Source organism: Mirounga leonina, unplaced genomic scaffold (genome assembly GCF_011800145.1).
Source record: "Mirounga leonina isolate KUSES-001 unplaced genomic scaffold, KU_Mleo_1.0 Mir_125, whole genome shotgun sequence".
NCBI lineage: Eukaryota > Metazoa > Chordata > Mammalia > Carnivora > Phocidae > Mirounga > Mirounga leonina.
Window position 1 is genome coordinate 65,377,177 of NW_023270305.1, and position 22,637 is coordinate 65,399,813.

Genomic DNA, 22,637 nt, shown 5'->3' on the forward strand with positions numbered 1-22,637 from the left:
ATCTGCTTGATGTCCACACAAGTGTCCCGGGACGGAACAAGAATGAAAAACAGAGTTCTAGATCACCAGATCAAGCTTATGTTACTACTGGGGGATACAAATGAAAAGTGAAAATGGTGTCGTCTCTGTGGGGAGGAGTGTCGAGACGACCTTTGTGTGATAAGCAGCAAGTGAGGAGGAGCCCCGGGCAGGAGAGCCCGCCCTGTCTGTTTGATCTTTACTCCTCTGAGTACTTTTCCTCAGGTCCTGCCTGGTGACCTCAGGTACTTCTTGCACAGTGGGCTTGCCTTCCATGGTATTTTACCTGCCCCTCCCCATTTCAAGGAAAGGGGGTTGGGGAGGAAGTGCTGAGAGGAAGAAATATAAAATCAAGGTATTAGAAATGTGCTTCCTCATTACACTCCGATAAATGGGCAGCTCTGAAACGATAGGGCCCGGCCGTCCCAAATGTCCCTTTCTTCTTCCTATAACGTGTCTAGGTTTCATAGGAAGCGGACAGAAAACAGACAAATGTGGAGAACCATGAAGGATCACTTCACACTTAGGACTCTTTGCTCTGTATCAGAATCATTAAAATAAAGAAGCCCCACCCAAGAACCACCAGATTAGCCACTTTCCCACATCACACCTAAATGTCTTATAAGCTTTGCTGTCTCCTGCAGTTTTTCTAATGGGCTCATTGTCTTGTTTACTTGGCCTACCACAAGTCACAAGTGTTGCTATACTCTTATGATTATGAGCTCTATTTCAGAATGTATGACTTCTGAGTCCAGCCCTGTCATTTATCCACGATGGAAATTAACAACACAGAAGGGAAAGCAAAAGCAGAGAGCAGAAGCAGGGTCTCCTTGGTTTCCTGTCCCTATTTTCTCTCCGCTCCAAAGGACCTCTGCATATGTCTGCCAGAATAAATCATCCTAAAATAGGATGGAAATCCTATTTCCCTATTGCCCCACCCCATTTAAGCATCTACAGCTTTCCCTATTACCAACTGCTATCGACCACTATCGTCACCATGATCCAGAGTAAATACAGTCCACCTAGCTTCCAGGACCCTCTAGAATCTGGTCTCCAATTTCCACGCAATGTGATTTTGGCTAACCTGCAGCGTGTCTTACATCCTGTGCCCTGGCAGACCGCTCCCCTCGAAGTTCCCCACACCTGGCAAACCCATTCTTGCTGCAGAGCATTGACATTGTCTCATCACCCCTCTTCTCCAAGCCCCAATGACTGCAAGGCTAGCTCATGGCCTGACCCTCTCCATGGAGCCCTCTCATTCCGCCAGCCCTCAGCGACGTCTCCTTCTCATGAAGCCCTAATAGGCAAACCCACATCACAGAGAATTACCCACATCCTCAGCTGCCAACCCCTGAACTCAGGGACCACTTCCTTCTTTGGCCTTCCCTACAAGGGGTACTCAGTAAATACCTGAGTGGCTGACTGGTAGATCTAGTCTCTCTTAGGACCCAAGGTACAACCAGAGCCCTGCCTTCCCCAGCACTGCTAAGGGATCTGGGCAATAAAACTTTACTTTCTCTCCTAGAACGTCAGTGCGCACGTGCACGTGCACGCACACGCATACACATACACACACACACACACACACACACTCATGCACACAGCTCTCAGTGGGACCCCTCGCGATATTCAATCCATCCTTTCTTCATCCTGGAACTTATGCCTGGTGTTGGTGTGGTCAGAGAAGAGAAAAATTCTCTGCCTCAGTGAAACTTAGGGGTGAAAGACTTTGTCAGACAAGGGGCAGCCCAAACGGGCTGAGCTGCTTAGACCTCAGCTGATTCAGCCTGGTGGAGACTTCCAGTGAGATTCCAGTAGTTTGCTTGCTCCAGCAGGCTGGTCTCAGACCAGGAGGATCTGTCCCCTCACCTGACCCGGAGCAGAGAGGTCTCTGAACTCACGTTCCTTGGCAGCCTGATCCTGGGGCTGGTGCCCAGCGGCACCTTAGCGAGGTGGAGACTGGGGCAGAGTAAGGAGACGGTAGAACAGTGCTGGCCCTTCCTTCTCTGAAACCAAACAGCTTTCCTGTCCGGTCCAGTGCCTTTTGAGCTTAAGCCTGGGAAGAGGAATTGTACCAGCGGGGCCTGCTGACAGTGAGCTGGCCATTAACAGGCTTGATGATTTGCCAGATACATTGCTTCTGTTCCCGGGCAGGGCTAGAATTTTCTAGAGACCCTCCAGAGTGAGGCTATTCTGGAAAAGATATGGTACCACTCCCTGAAGCAATGAACTTTTCTTTCAAGATTAGAATCTTTAAAATGTTCAAAGTAAATGTTTATTATAATCAGCCTCATAATAAAACATTTTTAAAATCTAATTACTGTACCAAGCATTCAAAGGCACACAATGGGCATGTTTTGGAAGTGCACAAACAAACCTAGATTTCAGAATCGCCAGCTCGCTTCCCAGGAGTGGCCTTCATTTATCTTGTCAACTAAAATAAATATTTAATGTCTCCTTCTTCATTCCTTTAAACAGACTACTATAAAAACTGGGAAATACACATACCCCAAACACAATTGAAGAACGTTCGAGTTGTCAAACTTCACAAAGCCAGGAAACCCCAACTTGAAGCTAATGGTCATTCGCCTCCATCTGCAGGCATGCAGACGCCAGTTGGGAGGCTAATGAACCCGGCTTGTTTATAGGGTCAGCTCCTACAGCACACAAGGGCCTTCCCTGCTGATTTCCCCGGGTCCCAGAGAAGCCTGCGGAGCTGGGCTGTGATAACAATTTCATCTGCTCTTTCCATCAGGGGCAGGGAATTTTTCTTTCTTTCTTTCTAATTAAGAGCCCTGAGTCACTGGAAAAAAAAAATCAGTCTGGGGTCACCCATAAATTTAAAGTCAACTCAGTAAGGCTGTTCTGTTTTCGAGAAGTGGGAAATGTAAAAGGGCTTCATTTACCAGATTTCAGAAGCAAGAATAGAGGTCACTCTGGAACAGTGAAGTGGAAGAAGAAAGAGATCAAGGACGAGGTGAGGAGAGAGATGTAGACACCGACGGGCAGCTGTAGGAGGTCGAGAGAGACGAAAGAGGAAGAGAACAGAAGATACAGAGGAAAAGGGTCATTATATTCTGAAGTGTTACGCCGAGTAAATATGCGGGTCAGACCACCGGGCTTCGGACTTGAGAATTCGAGATGTCCTCCTAACGTAAAATGATAGTTACTTATCATCCTGCAACTGTTCTTTACCGTTAGGTGCTCAGAGGCTCTTTTCAGCATGGATTCCCTGTGCCCGAATGCCAGGAAGGAAACGCTTCTCTTGGCTACAGTGTCCATGCCCTTGCCTCAACGGGCAGCGGGAGTCCAGCAAAGGCCTAGCTAAGACGGCTTGCCGCTCTTCCCGGGAGAGCACCAAGGCGCAGGTGCACGCGGGCCCTGGCCGCCGCGTGCACGGACTGCCACCACCACTGCCTACAGTCAAGCAAGGTCTGGCCGAGGCTTTTACCCCTGCTCCCTACACCCGTGAAGGATTTGCTACGTCAATTCATCATGTCAACAAGATGGCTAGAAGAGTACTTTAAACTCTTTAAGAGGATACAAGTTTTAAGGACTTTGTAACCACCTGTTTTCCAAAGAACGCATTTGCTAATATACTGTGCTTATATGAAAGTCTGCTTTCTTTCCTTTTACCCTTCTGGTGATGGTCTCTCCCGGGCAACAATCTGATGCACCTCATTTGGGTTTCTATAGGTGCTTATGAGCCTTGGCACAGCATCTCCTTAATCTTACCCAGACTAGTCACTCACTCAGATTTCAAGGCTTTCTGCTATAAGCCCTGTGTTTTCTTCACATGTCATGTGGGTACATGAAGTCTATAAAACCAGCTCTGTGGTTCAGGGGCAATCCATTTTCATCTTGTTGGGGCGATGTGTTACAGGTGTCACAGGTACTTTATACCCAGGAAGACTGCCCTGGCTCAATCCGGGACCAACCCTGCTCTGAGTGCCACCAAATGCCACAGCTGCCCGCACATGCAGGAAGCAGAAGGTTGCCTTGAACTGTAGCAAGAGTGGAGCAGATCATGTAGAAGGAATAATTTTTGAATTATGAGGTCGATTAAACCTTGAAATAAACTGCAAAGAGAATTTGTAGAGCTGCCTCTTCCAGGAGTATCTGGAGCAGACTAGACAGGATAATATGTAAGCATTTCTTATATATGTGCTCAAACTCTGGGTTGATTTCAGAACACTGCCATTTGGAGGAGACACAGATGCCCAAGGAGAGCACTTAAAGTTTCTTCTAACTCAAGGATCTAGAGAAATTCACTATACCTTCTCATATAAGACGTGTGCAGAAAGGCTAATAATGTGTAGATCTGCAAAAGTATTTAGAATATACTATATAGGAAACTAAAAAAGTACATGTAACGTATTAATCTGAAATATCAGTCTGGACTTTAAAATGACACCCATCCTCTACAAAAAGGTAAAATAAAAATAATTTATTAAATGTATCTCCTTATGCAATGAAAGCGTATAATCTTTTATTTTGAATTCGCCTGAAGTTAGCCTATCTTCTTCTCAGATTTCAAAACTCTTGCCTTCCAGGTGTTTTGATGTGTATTTATCGTACAACTCATGGCTCCTTATAATTTTCTTCACTGGACTTCTCTTTATGATCCCCAACTCTTCTCTCACTATTATCTGTACTCTTCCCAACTTCTTTGAATAATAATTCATCATAAATTTGAGCCACAGAATTTGAAACGCAGGCATCTTAACTTACCCGATTTAGTAAACTTCTGGTATTAGTATGCCCTATGTGGCCTCAATCCAACGGCAAAACAGGGTTGCCTTCAGCTTCTCTAACTGTAAAGATTACATGATCCGCTTTGTTAATCTGAAATTTTCACTGTTAACCGTGATACCGTTTTCTCCCTATTGATACCGATCCTCTCTACACAATCTGCATGGATATTTTATTTCTCAGAAACAGGAAGACTCCTACAACTGATAAAATCACAGTGGGGTTATATGAATCACGCAGCCAGCCCCATCCTCCCTGATACCCGGCTGCCTTCACAGTAACTCTCTTTCGCCACTAGGTGGCACCTCCACATGAATTTAAGAACCACCCCCATTTTAGAGTTAAACTATTGGGAATAACCTCTCTCCCCCTTTTCAGGGAAGGGAATGCTCTATTTTGTACCATTCACTGTGGTTCATTAGGTGGCTGGTGTCTCAATATCTAAACTCTTGGAAGTCAAGAAAAAGCTCTTTTACTTCTTTGATATAATGGTCTCTGGCACAGGATTAACTAGGCACAGAGCACGTGCTCAGTAAATACCAGGTTGTTCACTGGTTGCTCAGTACTTTAGGAAAGGGAGTAGAACGGCTCTGTGAATCATAAATGGAGACAGTTCATCATGGATCACAGTGATAATTAGGACATCCTCCTTTAGCCTTGCCACCACATTGCTCCCCTGGTCAAGAGCAGTCAACCACATACACGTAAATGTGACAGACGTGAAGTGTCACAGAATTTACTTTTTAAAATGTTTACTATGTTTTAGATAATTATTAGGAGACCTAATACGGTCCTCTGACCCTTGATTAAGAGGAGCGGGGGGCGCCTGGGTGGCTCAGTCGTTAAGCGTCTGCCTTCGGCTCAGGTCATGATCCCAGGGTCCTGGGATCGAGCCCCGCATCGGGCTCCCTGCTCTGCAGAGAGCCTGCTTCTCCTTCTCCCACTCCCCCTGCTTGTGTTCCCTCTCTCGCTGTGTCTCTCTCTGTCAAATAAATAAATAAAATCTTTAAAAAAAAAAAAAAAAGAGAGAAGCGGGACAAATGCATTCTGAGTCACCTGCATGCCTTTACTCAACTCCAGATGCTCCAGAGCTGGTTGTTTCAGCTTCCGGCGACTCTGGGAACCTGAGAGTTCAATGCAAGACCACAGCCTGCTTTTCTCTCTTCTGTTTTATTTCCTTCCCCTCTCCATTCTCCCTTCCCTTTTCTCCATGACCCTTTTCTTTTTTTAATTATGTCTGTGGTCTTCATACATTGAAGAAAAAGTGCTAAACTGGCTTTAAAAGTGATTTTGTGGATTCCAGTTGCCTTATATTTTCATCAAATTCTTTCAATTCTCCTTATGGGAGAGTAATCCCCTTGTAAGAAATCATCACCCCTCAGTGTGTGTTAGATGTCATCAAATCTAGTGAATTCCTAGATTTAACGAAAATGGAAAGCACTCCCCCCTGATTAGCTATCGTATGTAAGTTGGTTTTTGAAGCATTGATCTTAGAAGGGTATTAAGGAGACAGAGAGAGACAGAAAGAGAGAGAGAGGAAAAGAGAGAGAGAGGGAGGGAGGGAGAGTGAGAGAGGCAGGGAGGGAGGGACAGAGAGAGAGGGGGGGGGGGGAGAGAGGGACAGAGAGAGAGAGAGAGGGAGGGAGGGAGGGAGAGAGAGAGTGGGCGCATGTATGCACACCTTACCCCATTCTAATGAAAGCGAAAACAAAACAAGCTACCAAAACCAAAAAAGTCCCAGTCTTCAACAAAGCAATAGAGAAATAGCACTTAGGGATTAAGGACTTAAAATAGTCACTTTATAAACTGTCTAAGCCCTGTCTGTGCCCTTGTTAACTAATCTGCTAATCGGTTAAACACAGCTTCCGTGAGGCACAGCATTCTGTGTATTTAAGCGCCTCTGCCTTCATCCCTCCAGCACCACCGAACTCCGAGTTGGGGCCGTGTAATTAGGTTTCTTGAAAGGCAGGATTTTGCTGAAAATGCAGTGTGTCCAGCAGCACTGAGACGCAGTATCGCCCTCCACACCCTGAGTCACCAAGTCCTAAATCACAGGTTCATCCAAGCCAGTACCGACTGCTGGCAAGCCCTGAGCCAGACGAGGCAAGCAGTCCGCGCGGGGGTCTCCCCGCTCCGCGGCCGCTTCCTCTTCGCCCACTGTTGGGACAGTTCCTCCTGTCTTTGTCCCCTCTTCTATCCCAAGCAGCCCTGCTTTCAGGAAATGACCTGAAATTCACTCAAAACAAGGTAATGAATGGAGGACAACCTCAGATTATGCTTTCCAGATTTTTTTTTTCTGCTCTTTAACAAGAATCAAAGTCTTAAGCTTAAAAAAAAATGCCTGTCTTCTCTTAGCTAGAGATGGTAAGTCATTTTCTCAGACTGCAGGGTCTCCCCAGGGCTGTGGGGCCACATGAGGGCTGAGCTTCACTCAGAGGTGCTCGCTCCATCCCCAGCACCACAGCCACTGCTCCGGGCTGGATGAAGGTGTCTACAGCGCCGCCCCATCCTCCAGCCAGACCTGTGGGCTACACAGTGGGATTTCCCGTGGCATCTTGAGAGCCTAGAGAGGGGTGCACATTACAGAAGTGTGTCTGCCACCCACAATGTTCATTTGAACGCAAAGTCTCCATCTGAGGAATGACCTTACACACAGAATGGATTTCTCTAGTGCCTGCCTTTGGGACAATCTTTATCTCCAGTCTTCATCCTGATCCCAATAACAACACTATTAAGCACTGTAATCAATGCTGTGTCAGAGTTCCAGGACAAAAGTCTTCATATGTGACATCTTCTCCCTATGAGGTTAGAGCACTTCCTTCTACTTAGAGACTGACCTGCTGCCTGGGTCCTGGGTCCTGGCACCATGGTGGTCAAAACAAGGGGACAGGAATGACTCAAGGATCCTAAAAGTCCTTCGACTTTGCCTCGAGTGGAAGCCAGTTCTAAGAAGGGGCACGTGCAATCTTAGGTACTCTTTCTACAACTTTATAATAAAGAACAACTTGCAGTAAGAATAACTGCTCATGCCAAACATCTCCTATTGAATTTGAACCTAGGTCATCTCGCCAGAGTTGATACTCTGAACCACATCACTGTCCCACAGGAGAATTCCAGTGGGGCCTGGTTTTGGGGGTTAGAATCTAGCTTAGTTTCCTTTATCAAAAAGCGTTCAAAATTAGGCTAGCAGTGGCTGGAATGGAGGTGACAGAGAAGCAGCAAAGGCTGAGAGAAGAGCTCATTAGTGGAAGAGAACAGTGGAAGTCGTGCAACCGTGGGGCAGTTTCCAGGCCAGACCCCGAAGCTCCCAGCGTGCCTCTGAAGTGCGAGTGCTGAGGGAGATCGCCAGACTCCGGTCTCCTGGGGATGGAGACTGGCCTGGAAGTTTCCTCAGGAGCCTGACATATATGTGGAGAACTGTGTCCACACCACAACAATCAACAATGAGCTACACAGCAGAACCGCTCTGGCGACAGCCCCTGAAGCTGCCTCAATGGGGCACCACCATATATGGGACCAGGAGCCCCTGAGCTGCACTGATGGGATGACACAGAGACACACGTCCACAAACTTGTACCCAGCAATGCCCGAGACCCATACTTTTCCCACGCGTGCACGCGTGCGCGCACACACACACACACACACACAGAGGCAGGTAAGACAGTCCGGCCACGGCACACACGCTCCCGGGCCCCCACCTGTCGTCACAGTAGGTGAACTTCATGTCCATGCTGTGGCGGCTGAGGAAGGTCTTGCTGTCCAGGGGGATGTCCATGTGTGATGGGTGCTGGATGGGTTCGCACATGATGATGAGGCAGGAGAGCAGGGGCTCCTTGTAGCTGCAGAGACCACTGTGAGGGGGGCAGTTGTTGTACACCTTCACCTGGCCAGTGCAGTGCAAGACCTGGAGACCAGCCATGGAGGGTCAGACGCGGGGCCAAAGAGCATGGTCTTGGGGAAGGGGGTTGTGGGATGTGGGCGGGGTGGAGAGGGAACTCCAACCCAGGCCTGATGTGATCCTACCTTCCAGGTGGCTGACTTGAGGTTGACAGTCCGGCCTCTGTTGGTGACTGTGCACTTCATCCTCATGAAGAAGTCCCGCTCTGTGGACATGTCTTTGCTTTTCTTCCCGAAACCAGAGCCTGGATGGGGAAGAACAGAGGGCGCCGGTTGACTGTGGTTTTATGTTTATATTCAGAAGAGGCGCCCTGGTGCTATTTTTCTGGGTAATGCCTTGTTGATACTTCCCACTGATCTGCTCCCTTAGCACCAGTCGCCTGCCATGAATGCTGAGTCTCATCTTGGCCTGGGGACTAATGTTTTCTCATCTCCAGCTTGTCTCCCCAACTGGGGTCTAAGCTTCTGAGGGTTGTTACACTGTTTTGTTTCCCCCTGCACCTAGCATATCGTCAGTGCTCACTTCACAGCAGCGAGGCAACAAGGGACTGGAAGCTGTAATCTGGGCACATTTCTCCTAGGGCAGGCCCACGTTCCCTAGCAGGAAGTCCAAGGGACAGTCTGGGTGAGACCACCATCTCCTGAAGGGGATAAACCTCTCAGATTAGAAAGGTCTCTCAGACACCCCTGTTTTGTCTTCAGCCCTGTCCCTCACAAACGTGAACCCTCCGGCGCCCTATTTTCAACCCACCACAGATGTATTCGGGACACTGCGCCAGCAGCTTTCTCCCTAAAGTGACGTGTGTCAAGGCTCAAGAGAGACCGCTGGCCCAAGCCTCCTGGGTTTGGTGAGCAAGTTCATTTTGAGGATGAACTCAACATGGATCAGATCCTTTCTCAGCCAGAATTAAATAAATCACCAAGACAAATGACACAGCCTCCTTCCTGGTGGTCTCCAAATGCCTGCTGACTCAGAGCTTTTCCCACTTTCCATAAAACAGAGCGATGAATGCAGAAAGTGCCGGCTGAGCCTCCCGTGTCCAAGCCGAAATTCTGCCTCCACCACCACCATCTCCAGCCCGGACCTTCCCAGGGACACTCCGGCCCCCTGGCCAGCATCACAGAACAAACCAGAGCCTTGTTTTCAAATAGTCACACCCCTCCATAAACCTCTAGAGGGCCATGATTTATCTGATGGATGTATCCCCAGAAAGCTGTGTCAAATGAATTTTGACATTTCTGAATCTATCTTAAACATGAAAGTGAGAAAGTGAATCTTTTTTTTAAGAAAGAACATTCCTCCATCATGATTATTTATAAAACCATCTCTCCAAAACTTAATGATGTTCCTTCCAATTTTAATTTTCACAGGTGGGGGTTACAAATCATGAGGTATTCTTATATCCTAGGGTCTGGACCTACCCCGAGGACTAGTTCAGGTGCTGGGAGTAAGTGGGCTGGAGAGACTTGTTTGTGGCTATGTCATGGGTTACTATTGTGGCCTAACTTGCTAACCTCTGGATTCTCCCCATTCTGCCATTTGATTAGTCTTTCTAAACATAGCTCCAGTCAGATTACCCCACCCCTGCTCAAAAACTTTTCAGAAGCTCCCCTCTGTCTACAGGATAAAGTTCGAGGCCCTCCACCCAGCCTTCAAAGCCTTCCACAATCTGCCTCACGGTCTTATCTTCCTCTCAGTGTTCACACTAACCCTTTGCTTCCAGATCATGAGTCCACTCAGGCCGGCGCCTTCAATGAGGATTGGCTGATTCAGAGTTTGATCCCGAGTCCTTGACACATGGACCAAGAGACCTAACGTTCTACTCAGATAAGTGGAATAGAATCATGCTATGAATCATGGTACTTGAGAGCTGGAAGGTCCTAGACTTTGCCTGGTCCAATACCATTCATCTAAAAGGAGAGCTTCTGAGGAACAGGGCAACGCAGTGACCTGGTTCAGGTCTCACGGCTGGACTGACACTAGGTCAGTGGCTGAACTCAGACTGAGAACCGAAGGGCCGAAGCGTTTCTGGAGTAGACAAGAAGAGACTTTTTGACTCTCGTAGGCTTTGAGCACGTGCTTTAGAAAGCGATTCAGAAAGTCTGACAGCCCCTGCCTCGTAGAAGCAGGCGAGATTTCTTAGCAGCCCAGAGAAGACACTGGACAGCCCCGTGGAGTGCTCTCCAGCCTGTGTACTCTAGGCCCAGGTGGCCTGAGGCCTCGAGGTGGGGGAGCAGAGGGGCTGCGTGAGAGCTCCAGGCGGGGAGGGGGTTGTACTGCCACTCTTCGTGGGCTCAGCCAGTCACAGGGGTGGAAGCAGCCTGCGGAGCACCGGTTTCTGCAGCGTGTGCGCTAACGAAAGCCCAGGCTCGCAGGCTTGGTGCCGCAGCCTCGGTCAGTCAGGCCGCACAAGCACGCACCCCCATGGTAGCGACAGGTGAGAGATGGTAAAGGAGATGCACAGACATGGGCACAATCTGCCCAGAACAGTGCTGGAATTTCTGGTTCAGAAGGGACCGTGAAAGTCACTGAGCCCCACTCCCGCTTGCTCAAAGCTTCAGTCCTCTTGACAATATCCTCATCCGTGCCTTTGCCTGAAGGTCCCCAGTGACAAGAGATGGAAGCAGAAGCTCCAACAGTCATTGCAAAGTGCTTTCTGCTTATGTGGGCCCTCCCATCCACGGGCATCTGCTGGCTACCCCCACAGGTAGGGTATAGTATATGAGATCTTCTCAATCTCTTCTCCATCAAAAACTACCTGTTGTGAGTCTTATTACCAGGGGACCAGATTCATTCTTTGGCTCCCAGGGTATCTAGGCTCCAAAGGTGGCCCCAGTGAGTCACGCGTGCCTCCTGATACTCGTGGCCTTGTGTACTTCCCTCCCACCCTGAGCAGGGGCTTGCTTATAACTCCCTCTAACAACAGAAAGGGGCAGAGTGATGCTGGGCCAGTCTCAGGACTCAGCCTTCAGAAAGTCTGGCAGCTTCTACTTTTGCACTTTGGGAGCCCTGAGTGGACATGTCAGAGGTCTGGAGAGGGAGGGGCTCTGGGACTCCATGGCGTGAGAGAGAGATCCAGCCCTGCCAGCAGCTGAGTCCCAGCCTCCAGCTACTGGCCGCAAGGTCCCAGAGGTGTGGGGGAGCTGTCCTGGTCATTCCACTTAGTACGGCCCCCAGACAACGGCAGCCCAGCTGATACCACGCGGAGCAAAAGAATAGCCCACAGAACCCACAGAATCATGACAGGTAATAAAATGATCATTTAAGCCACCATGCTTTGGGTGGTATGTTACACAATGACAGACAAGAGCAATAGGTTTCGTGAACATCTGGGGACAGAGGAGTGTACTGATTAGGGTGGTGCCGTCTGGCAGAGACCTGGCCTCTCAGGCAGTGACATCTGCTGGAGACAGTGTCCTAACCCAGAGGACTGCCCTCCTAGTGTGGCATCAGGCACCATGAAGGGCCAGCAGGAGACAGTTCTGAGGACCAAGTCCCTCCAGTGCCCTCCATCTATGCCACAAGCTCTGCTGGATCTTTCATGGACGCCATTTTTTTTTTTTTTTCTGGATCATGATGACCCTGATCCATCAACCCTACATTTGTAGACAAAGGGGATGCAGATCCCCTCCCAGGTGGTGTAAGAAGGAAGGAAACACACAGCGAAGAATACTTTACCACTTTTGAGACTCAGGTTCTCACGAATCTCCTCATGGTCACAGGGGTGAGTGAAGTCAAAGATACTGTGTCCTGTTAGCTCCACCTGTTTCAAAAACAAGGTTGGGCTTCATTATTCGTACTGTTGAAGAAGTCTCCAAGAGGCCCCTGAGCCACCTTGCAGGTTGGGAGACAGGGAGCAGACTGAAGTAGGTCTTTTTATCCCAATCCAGTGCTGTCCACAGACATGCAGACATAACAAAGGACTGCCACTGATGACAGAGACTTGATTTCCAAGGGTTCGTCTGTTAATCTAGTCAGCAGAGTTGTCCACCAGCAATGCCTACCCCAACACCAGGGGCTGGGACTGTGTTCCTGAGGCTTGTAACCTGAGGTCAGAGAGGAGCGGGGTGGGCACAGGCAGGGAGAGGTCAGGAGGAATGCGATCAGTACCCTCCACTCATTTCTACCCCCAAATGGAAACATTTTCCCTTTCTGAAAGAGCCAGAGGAGGATGTCACCTGTGTGAGTCCCATGAACTTGCTGATGTTTTCTGACAGAAAGATCATGTCGCCATCTTGGGTCACCACGGCAATGAAACCCTCCAACGCTTTTAGGTACAAGTTGTCCATCTGTTGGTTAGCCTCAGCTTCAGACTCATTTTCAGAGCAAACTGGAAAGAGAGGGGGGTCGGACGGCTTACATGAATGTGGTACTAAGACAGATGTGACTGGCACGGACAAACATCTGCCAGGGATGCCTCAAAGGCATTATGTGGACTTTTCCAGAAGTGCACACTGCCAACAATCTAAGAGTCTAGCACATGCCCAAGCAGCGGGTATTTGATGAGCACCACTACACAGAGGACACCCTGACGGGGCTTTGCAGGTGGTGAAGCTGTCGTGGCAGCATACTGTTGGGCTTAGGGGTAATCGTGGCAGCAGGTGTCATGATTGTGACAGAAGTCACAGTGATACTAGGAACCATGACCTTCCCCGCTAATGTACACTGAGCAATGACTGCACATCAGGTACTACACTGAACATACTATATAGTCTCTACAATGCCTGTGGGGTAGGTACTATTCTTGGTCTCGTCTTATAGACGAGGCTTAGAGAGAGGCAGTTGCTCATTTGCCAGAGGCTGTAAAGACTGGTTAGCAGGCTCAGGCAGCTGAATCCAGCAGATACACTCCTAACCATTTATGGACTATGGAGTCAAAGAGACACAGGTTCTATTCCTCTTATTAGGCTATGACTTTGGCTAATGACCTCTTTGAACATCCGTTCCCTCATCAGCCCAATGGAAATAATAATTTCTATCTTTTTGAGTCGTAAGGATTAAATAAGTATTTAAAATGCCCCAAACACCACCAATCACTGTGATTTTTCTTCCCTTCTGTTCCCTCTAGGATCCTGTTGCTGCCCTCAAGTTGCTCAAAGCCTAGACAGGGGACGTGTAACACACCGAGACGCAAATCTAAGTAAGAACTCAGGGGCGACAGAGCTGGGCGACCAAAGAAGAGTGTAGACAGTAAGTGCTCATGGGATCACTTTGAGGTGGTCAGAGACAACTGTTCCACAAAAGGGCATTTGAAGAGGCTCATGAAAAACAGGCACTCACTCTGTAAAGCCAAAGAACTTTGTGGGCCAGGTTGGGTTGGGCAGACACTGGGCAAACATGGAGGTGGTAGAGCCTGGAGCAAGCTCCCTCCCTGGGGACTAAGAAGATACCCATCTGGCCAAAGAGGAGGCTCCATTTCCCAGGCTTAGTAACTGGGCTGCTGAGGTGGGTGCGGCATCCTGGAGCAGCGGCATCTTAGAGCACTGCTTTGGGGAGAATCACCTGGCAAAGGCATGCTGATGGTTTGCAGAGAGACAGTGAAGACCAGAGGGGCAAGAACCGCATGAGGAGGCCACTGCACTCACGGCAGGCTGGAGAAGCAGTTGCTAGGGGCAACCTGGGGAGGCACCCACTCCCCAGCCAACCACTGTGAGTAGCCCTAGCCTTTCAAGAACACTTCTGCTAGCTGCGACATAGCAGACAAAATGTAGGCTCCGCTCTGGTCCCAAACAAAGTTCTCAGGCCCCAGGCCCTTGGCTGTTGTCCCCAGGTACAGATTTTATTTCGGCCCTGCTTTTCCTACCATATTATTTAACTCCAAATATACCTTTACTTAACAAAAACTTGAATTCATCCAGGACAAACAGCACGCCAAGTAGACCTCATTTAATTTATAGAACGAGGGGATCAGAGAGTAATTTGTCCTTTATAAAAGTTAATATTTACTTAACTAAAAGGCACCTTCCAACTTGAGACTGTTCTAGGGAATGTAAAATGCAATTCGATTTCTGGGCCACTTGGCAAGGAAGGCAGGGATACTATGAAATGAGGTCCAAAGGCCTCTCTGCGAGGGCACTGGGTTTATTTGGTTCTCTTTTCCCTTGAGCCCCTAAATTTAAGCTCTGGGCTATATGCTGTTACTCCTCGAGAAGAACAAATCCAAATTAGGAGAGGTTTCTACCAAGGGGCTTCAGTGGCAGCACTGGGGACAAGCCACCTTCCGGACACAAGATCAGCAGATGTGCCAGAAAACAGAGGAACAGAGCAGGCCCATCCAGGGATGGGCTCGCCTTCAGAGCCAAGCGCTGGGCTACGGAGGGCAGTATCCTGGTGACTTCCCTCTGTTTTGCTAAAATGGTGGAACAAAGGAGGGAAATTCTTTCCTCTTCACACCCTAGCTAGCTTCTGGGAAGGGCGACCATCTAGGGATGGCCTTATACCACACACATACCCACATGTGATCCCCGCTTAGGGTTTCTGCCAACTAACTAGTCAGCTGAACAGATGATGACGAGCCCAAGTTCTAGGTGGGGGTGTGGCCACTGCCAATGTTGATGCTCCAGCTAACGGCCATATCTGAATAGGGGCTTTAGGAGAGATGGTGATGGAACTCAGTGCTTTCACAGTTGAGCGTGTACCAGCATCCCCTGCAGGGCTTGCTAAAGCAAGGATTTCAGGGCCTGGGGCTGCTACATAACTTGTGGGCCCCAGTGGGGAAATGTGGGGCCTCTTGCTGAAAAATTTAGCCAAGTCCAGGCCCCTCTGAGCATGGAGCCCTGTGGGACTGCATAGGTCACACACTCATGAAGCTGGCCTTGGATGAGCCCCCTTCCCCAGAGTCCCTGATTCGGTAGGTCTCAGGTGGGGGCCGAGAATCTGCTTCTCTAACAAGTTCCCAGGTGACGTGGACACTGCTAGGACCACAGGTTGAGGATCGCTGCCATAACTCAAGGTCCTAGGAGTGACCCTTAATGCTGGGAAAATCCAACTGTTTTGGCAGGTGGTGACCTATTTTGCGGATGGGTGAGGAGAGGTTTCCAGCACCATTAAATCACACCAGATAGGTGACCACCTTCTCTAGACAGCAAAGGCCAGCCTTGTGAGTTCTGGCCTAGTGAGAAGATTTTTTTTTCTCTTCAACTTCTTTGATCTCAGTGGCAACACTGACATCAAAATCTGGTGTAATCCCAAGACAACCCTATTTGGGTTAACTAGGCCCAGAGGAAATAGTTCTGCTTAAAATTTCCTGTTTTTAACAGTTCCAACCCAGCCAAACTGGTTTCCATCCGTGCCCAGTACACTTGATTCCAGGAGGTGGTGAATTGGCAAGAGCAGCCGGCCAGCCGGCCTCTGGGAGGAAGGGAGAGGGGCGCTCAGGGACCACGAATGGAAACAGAACATCTTGGAACTGAAGTCACAATGGCTGGAGGACCAGGAAGCCAGCGGGCCAGCCCCAAGGGACCCCTGGGACAACCTGGCCTCTTTCCTCTGTGGAACTATTCGCTCCTGCAGCACCTGCTTTTCCTCCTGGGGGATTCTGTAGGAACCCGGCCAGCTCACTGTCAGCTTGGGGCTGAGGGTGAAGACGGCAGGGCCGGAGGCAGACCCTCACCCTAGGGGCCAGGGGCGCATGCCTGTCACCCTCTGCTGAAGACTGCTCTGCGTCCTCTCCTGCTCTTTCTTGGGAGCATCAGATCTTCCCTACGACATCAGTGATCTCCGACTCAGTGTCAGGCACATAGAAGAGTCACCTAGTCACTATGCTGTTACTATACTCCTACTATGTGTCTGCCCTACGCTGGGCACAAGGCAGGAAATCAGTCAGGCCATCTGTCAACAAGGGTCCCTGTGTGCTCAGTCCCATCCTAGGGAGAATCAGGGATACTGAAGGGTGTAAGAGCCATCTTTTCATTCAAGGAATCTACAGACTGGTGGGGAAGACAAAGATAGACCACCATAAGACCATAAGGTTACACGACAATCCAGAAGAAACCTTTGGTGCTAAATAAAGAGGAGCCCACAGTAGGTGCTTGAGAAGCCCCCCGTGGGGTCTCTAAATCACCGTGGGCTCTAGGTCTCAGTTACTTGCTTCCCGGGACCCTTCAGGGTCTGACCCCCCTGAAGAGGGATCGGAATCAGAGGTGCTGTGCTAAGACCAAGCATGCTCAGCCTGGGGAGCACAACAAGATTCTTTAATGCTAAAAATAGCCCCAGTAAACAGGCTTTGATGACGACTCCCCACAGCCAGGATATGCGCGGGCTGAGGTTTCGGAGCACTTTTTCCGGAGCACCGCTCATTTCCTTCAGGCAGCACCACCCATGTGGGGCGGGACCCCGTGGGCAGCAGGAGCCGGGCGTCTGGGGTGAGCAGGCAGGGTGGCAGGGTGGCAGGGGAGACGCTCCAGACCAGGTCTCTGAGACCAGACTGTGAGAAGGCCCTGCTGGTCAGGATCAGTCTTTATTCCAGCAGAGGGTCATCATCCCTTTGTTTCCCCCTCTGACAAGTTCTTTGACGATTCTTAAAACCATGCTGATATGATCTTCCTGGTTCAGACACCACTTAGGTATCATTACAGAGGCTTTCTTTTTAAAACCGATTCCTCACTCCAGCTTTCCCAGGCCCGTAGACCCTCCACTACCATTACCTGGTAGTAGGCTTGGGCGACCCTCCCATCTTTGGCAGAAGGCACTGTGTTTTACCTGATCTTGCTGGCCTCCCAAAGGGCCTGGAAAGTCCACCATTAGAGACTCATTCCTTTGTTCTTTACGTAACTTATTATCCTATCTTACCTCTTGTATACCCTTTATAAAACTTGGCTACTCTGCACAGGGCTGGGGTCAGCAAACACCTGCTGATTGAAATCCAGACTTTTTTAAGTTAAGGGAGTGATCTGAACAAGGTCATTATCTCTGGAAGAGATTGTACATTAGCTGCTTTCAGTCGTTAACATCCTGGCATGAATTGGCTTCTCAGCTCCTCTCCAAAAACGACCGAAAAAGGCGTTGATTTGGGAGGTGAGTGGGGCAAAGCATGAATGAATTGATTCATTCATGCCAATGCATCAATAATAAACCTGACATTTCTCTTTCGAAACCTTGCTACACAATGACCTCTAGCAATCGTGTAAAATCAATTTGATTTCACCACATCTGAGTGTGGGGAAGCCAAAAATCAATTTTGCAGTGAAAGACAAATTTTGCATATTTACTGCTGTCTAATGCCCTCTGAATGCAGAAGTGAGCCTCATTTGGTCATGGTTTGCGGCGCTCATCTTGAAAGAGGATTTAAGACAATCAAGCGGTATTTTCACTGATGTTCCCGTCAGAGTGTGTTCTGTTCTCTGCCCAGCGTGGAAGCTAATATCATAAAGCTATTGTTTCAGTTTGCTTCCTGTGATACGAATCTCAATCGGCTGCCCCGACTCCCAGCCTGAATTTCTCAGTGCTGAGATTTCCTCTCCAACATTCCCACACAGAACAGCCTACTGTGAAAATCAAAGGGAAGCATGTTACTAAGTAAAGAAGAAACTTTTCTAAAGCAAAACCTGGTCTTTTTTAGCCTTTTGAACTCTGAGGTATGCAACCAGCTATTTCCTATTTTAAAGTGAGCCAACCCTGGTGCTCACCTTTGTTAGAAATGCTTCAGTGATGAATCTGTGGTTTGTTTTGACTTGGAAAAACTTGGCTACTCTGCATTTTGATAGGCACTGCTGACCGGTGGGTAAAAAGACCGTATGAGTGTGGATTTCCACTGGGTTCCCGCTGACATCATTTCTCCAGAAGCCTATACTTAGTATAAATCAATTTGCTTGTTCATCATAACTTTTATTTCTAAGCTATCACTTACGGAGAGCCTCAGATGTGGCAGACAAGAGGAGAAGGGCTTTTCTAGCCACTTCTCCCCATCCTCAAATAGAACAGCAAGGCAAGTACTGGGATTGCCCTTGTGCAGACGAGAAAGTAAAGCTCAAAGGTGGTGAAGAGATGCTCACAAACTTGTAAAGAAGACTGTGCAACTGAGGTTCCAGGGTGGGTCGCTCTGCCCACAAGTCCTGTACTCCTTTCCACGGGAATCCACGTTTTGAAAAAGCAAAATGTGATTTAAGAAAGAAAAAAACCGACCCCATCTCACACGCAATTCCTGAAAATGATTTCCACAATTGGTCTAAAGAATGTGCGGCAGGACTGGAAGAGAAGGCAGAGAAAGGGGGCCTTGAAAAGCCATCCACCTCCTCCTCCTCCCCTGGATGATGCTTGTTTTATGAGAACGGCTCCGTCAAGGACACCAGGACCAGATGGCCAAATGTAGACACTTCTTATCCTTTTCTGTCATTTCGCTCCTGGACAGAGAGGACCAGAGCGGACAAGCTGAGGCTCTGGTCAGTCTGGGGCCAAGCCCCGCCAGAGGGCAGGCAGTTGGTGCCCACAACTTGCAACAGCTCCCAAGCGGGGGTGTGTGCTGTCTCGCTGTGGTCCTATTTCCCGGGGTGGGGCTGGCATGAGGCGAGCTCACGCCGGCACACAGGAAAGGCAGACGTGCTCAGGGGACCCAGCCTCTGATTCATGGCCCTCTCCAAGCCAACCTCTGAACCACTGAGAAGGATAATTATGTGGGGGAGAGCACGGAATCAACACCGCACACCAAGAGAAAGGATAGAGACAACTCATAGAATGTGTGAGGACCATCTCTGCACCCCGCTGCTCTGGGCTGGCCCCCAGGTGCCTCTGTTTAACTTTGATTCTCTTGCCAAGGAAGAACCCTTCTCTGTCCCCCACACTGAGCCCTCGTCAACGTCTTTGCCTGACCAGGTCTGCGGAATGCTCCTGCCCTCCCATGCCTGTCTTTCTCACAAACGCAGATTTGAGAGGACTTGCATTCCAGGTGCAGATTCACCACGTGCTAAGTGTGAGGCTTTGAGCCACCTTAACGTTTTTGTACCTCACTTCTCATCGTTCTCCAATGTTCTACAAGTCCAAATTCAATCAGAGAGACGTCCCGGGATGCATAAATTACTCCTTTTGGGATCTCTGTTGGTGGAGGAATGGGCCTTGTGCTGGAAGGAAGCAATGATTCACCCAAAGGCATTCATGTCTAAGAGTAGAATTTCAAGTACCGTAACAGGGAAGTTGAAGAGATGCTTCTCAGTGTGGGGAAAGGGTCTCCGTCTATCCTCCACTGCAGACTCTGTATATGTAAAGATGATTCCAACACTACCAGACACTGCCCTCACCTGTCCAGAAAGAGAAGCCTCTTTAAAGAAGGAGGTACACATGTGCCCTCTGATGGTGTCTCCAGGTCACTGTTCCCTCCTTCAGTCGCATCTATGACAAAGCTGCCATTCCTTGGCATTGTTTCTTTGAAAGTATTTATAGAGAGTGTCTTTGCCCTTGGTTCTCCCCCTCCTGCCTGCTCAGTTCTGAGACTCCAGATTTGCAGTACAGGGTTAGCCCTCTGACCCTTGGACCCACTGAGTGGTCATCCTATTTTCTGAAAGTCTTTCTTTCCCCATATCCTTCCTGTGTTCCAGGGCCCAGAATAGCACACGCTGGTCCGGCCTCCCCGCTTCGCACTGGATTCCCTCTGCTCTGGGTTTCTTTCCCAGAATAGCCATTCATAACAGGATGGCAGAGTCAACCAGCTCCAAGGCACCAGGCTCACTCAGGAAAACTGAAAACCAACCACAAAAGAACCTTCCCCCTGCCTGCCTGCCTCCCTCGGGCTCCCCGGCTGGGGCGCCACACCTGCAGCATCTCTGCTACATGGGAGAGGCACTACCTGCCGCCCAGTTTCCTCATGAAACCACCAGACCAGACGGGACTGTCATATAGGATCTGAAACTGGAAAGCTCCCCAGGCTGCCTCTTTCTGGTCAGGACGAACAGGAAATGGTGTTCTGAGGACTGTGAACTCGGAGGGGAAAAAAAAAAGTTTTGTGAACTTGAGAGTCGCCATGCTACCAGGGAGGGTGAGAATTAGCTGGTTCTGTGGGGAGGCTGTTATCCGCCAAGGACTCTGCAGCGCGAAGGAGTATGGCCGGGTCAGGTGCGGTGCAGACTTCACCTCCTCTCGTTCTCACAGATGCCCTGTGCGGTAAGTGCTTTTAACCCCTTTTTACAGGCGAGAGACACCACATGATTTGCCTGGCATGCTGGCTAGTGAGAGGGAAAAGAGCGCACGGGCACACGGCTGCCCTTCTGGAGAAGGTAGCTGCAAGATAAGCACGAAAGTGCTTCCTAAAGATGCGCTCTGGAGTGGAGTGTGGGTCTGGCGGCTGGCCGGCCCAGTGGGAAGCTGGCAAAGGCGTCTCCTGCTCTCCGGGCCCTTGCTGCCCTCCTCAGCTTCTGGGTGCCCGTGCGCTCCCTTGGTCCCATTCCTGCTCGGCGCCCCGTGGCCGTATTCATTGTAAGGGTCACTGCCGGAAAGGAGGGGTTCAGAACGAAGGAATGGAGCCCCAGTGGTGGCCTCCATGTGGGCGGAGGCTCAGCAGAGGCCTTCCCAGGGGCCTCCCCGCTCCCGCACCACGGGGGAGCTGCCGTCGGCACCAGCCCGGGGGAGGCTGCCAGGCTCACCTGAGGACAGGAGCTTGTGTGTGCGCAGGAAGCTGATGGCCAGCCTCATGATGGAGGCTTTGTCCAGGTGGGAGCTCACGCTGGGCGGCAGGGGCAGCTCGTGGGCCAGCTCGTAGAAGACCTCCGTCTCTTTGCTCCGCCGACACCTGGCGGCATCCCGGGACTTCTCCTTCCTCCTCTCCGAGCTACTCCTGAATTCAGAGAGGAGGGGTTAGTTCCTGAAATGTCACTGTCATCCCCTCACGCCCCTGGTCAGGACATCCCCAGGGCCCCAAACTGTGGTGCAGCTAGAGCCTCCCGCTGAGCGGATGCGGCTCACACCTGTCGTCCAAGCACACGAGGCCTCTGCCATACATGCGCAGCCCTGCGTTCGCGTGTGTTCATGCTTCTAACTGCCTCCCTCCTCTCACACACCTGTGTTGCCCACACCAGGGCTTTGAGCACAGACTTGCCGACTCATCACCTGGCAATACCTGCGACTTGGTCCTGGGTTATCTGAGGACTGGGATGAGGACCCCGGGATGGCGAGGGAAGCGTGAGGAGGCTGGGGCCCCGGGCGCAGGTGGCTATGTCAAAGGCCCTGGAGAACACGCTGAAGAACGGCTTCGAGGTCCCCTTTCTGGATAGAACGCACTTAGAAAACATGAAGCCCACAACTGGACCTCAGATCCCATTTTGTATCAGAGAGTGATCTCCACGGTAAAAACTGGAAATGCCATTAGAGCCCAAGCAGAAACAGCCAGCCAGACATCTGTCAGCCTGGTGTCCCAGAGCACACAGCTGGGAAGGGTTAAAAAGGAGTGAGCGCAAACACGTTTTCTCTCTCATCCTGTCAGCATAGGTTAGCAGCCTGTCTCACGCTCACTTTCCTGTTCTTCGCAGGACACAAGGAACGAGGACACACACCCAAACCTGCCTCTTGCAGGAAATCTTAAAGAAATCCTAAATCTTCTCATAAGATTAAGTCCTAACACAGGCAAGTTCAAAAGCCAGCCTGCCTGGATTGAAATTCTAACTTCTCCGCTTGCCAGCTCTGTACACGTCGACTGTTTAAACCGCTCAAGACTCTCTTTTCTCATCTGTATAATGGTAATAATCATCCCACAGAGTTATTGTGAGGATTGGATATGATAATTTATGTAAAATCTTTAGCACAGGTTTATCCCAACTGTAAGCGGTCCATGTTAGCTAATACTAGTAACAAATCTGTCCCTGAAAAAAATGATCGTCAGAGTAAAAATGTTACCAGAGTATAGTATAACCTACTTTCATAGAAATATAGGTATTCTGCATAATACTTCTTATAGATTACATAGGAAAAAGTCTAGAAATAGAGTAAAATTAAAATATTATTCTTATAGCTATACATATATAGTGTTTACTGTATTCCAGGAGCTCTT

The 22,637-nt window shown here is 49.5% G+C and overlaps 1 protein-coding gene across 2 annotated transcripts in view; it reads right to left on the minus strand.

The window, feature by feature from the left end:
* Positions 1–22,637, minus strand: part of EPAS1 (endothelial PAS domain protein 1) — an 82,727-nt gene that overhangs the window by 14,954 nt on the left and 45,136 nt on the right. For both annotated transcript variants that reach the window (XM_035001639.1, XM_035001638.1), the window contains exons 2-6: positions 21,238–21,428; positions 12,847–12,998; positions 12,347–12,431; positions 8,794–8,912; positions 8,469–8,674 (exon numbers count right to left, since the gene is read on the minus strand). In XM_035001639.1, the coding sequence (XP_034857530.1) occupies positions 8,469–8,674; positions 8,794–8,912; positions 12,347–12,431; positions 12,847–12,998; positions 21,238–21,428 (753 nt within the window). The remainder of the gene's footprint in view (positions 1–8,468; positions 8,675–8,793; positions 8,913–12,346; positions 12,432–12,846; positions 12,999–21,237; positions 21,429–22,637) is intronic.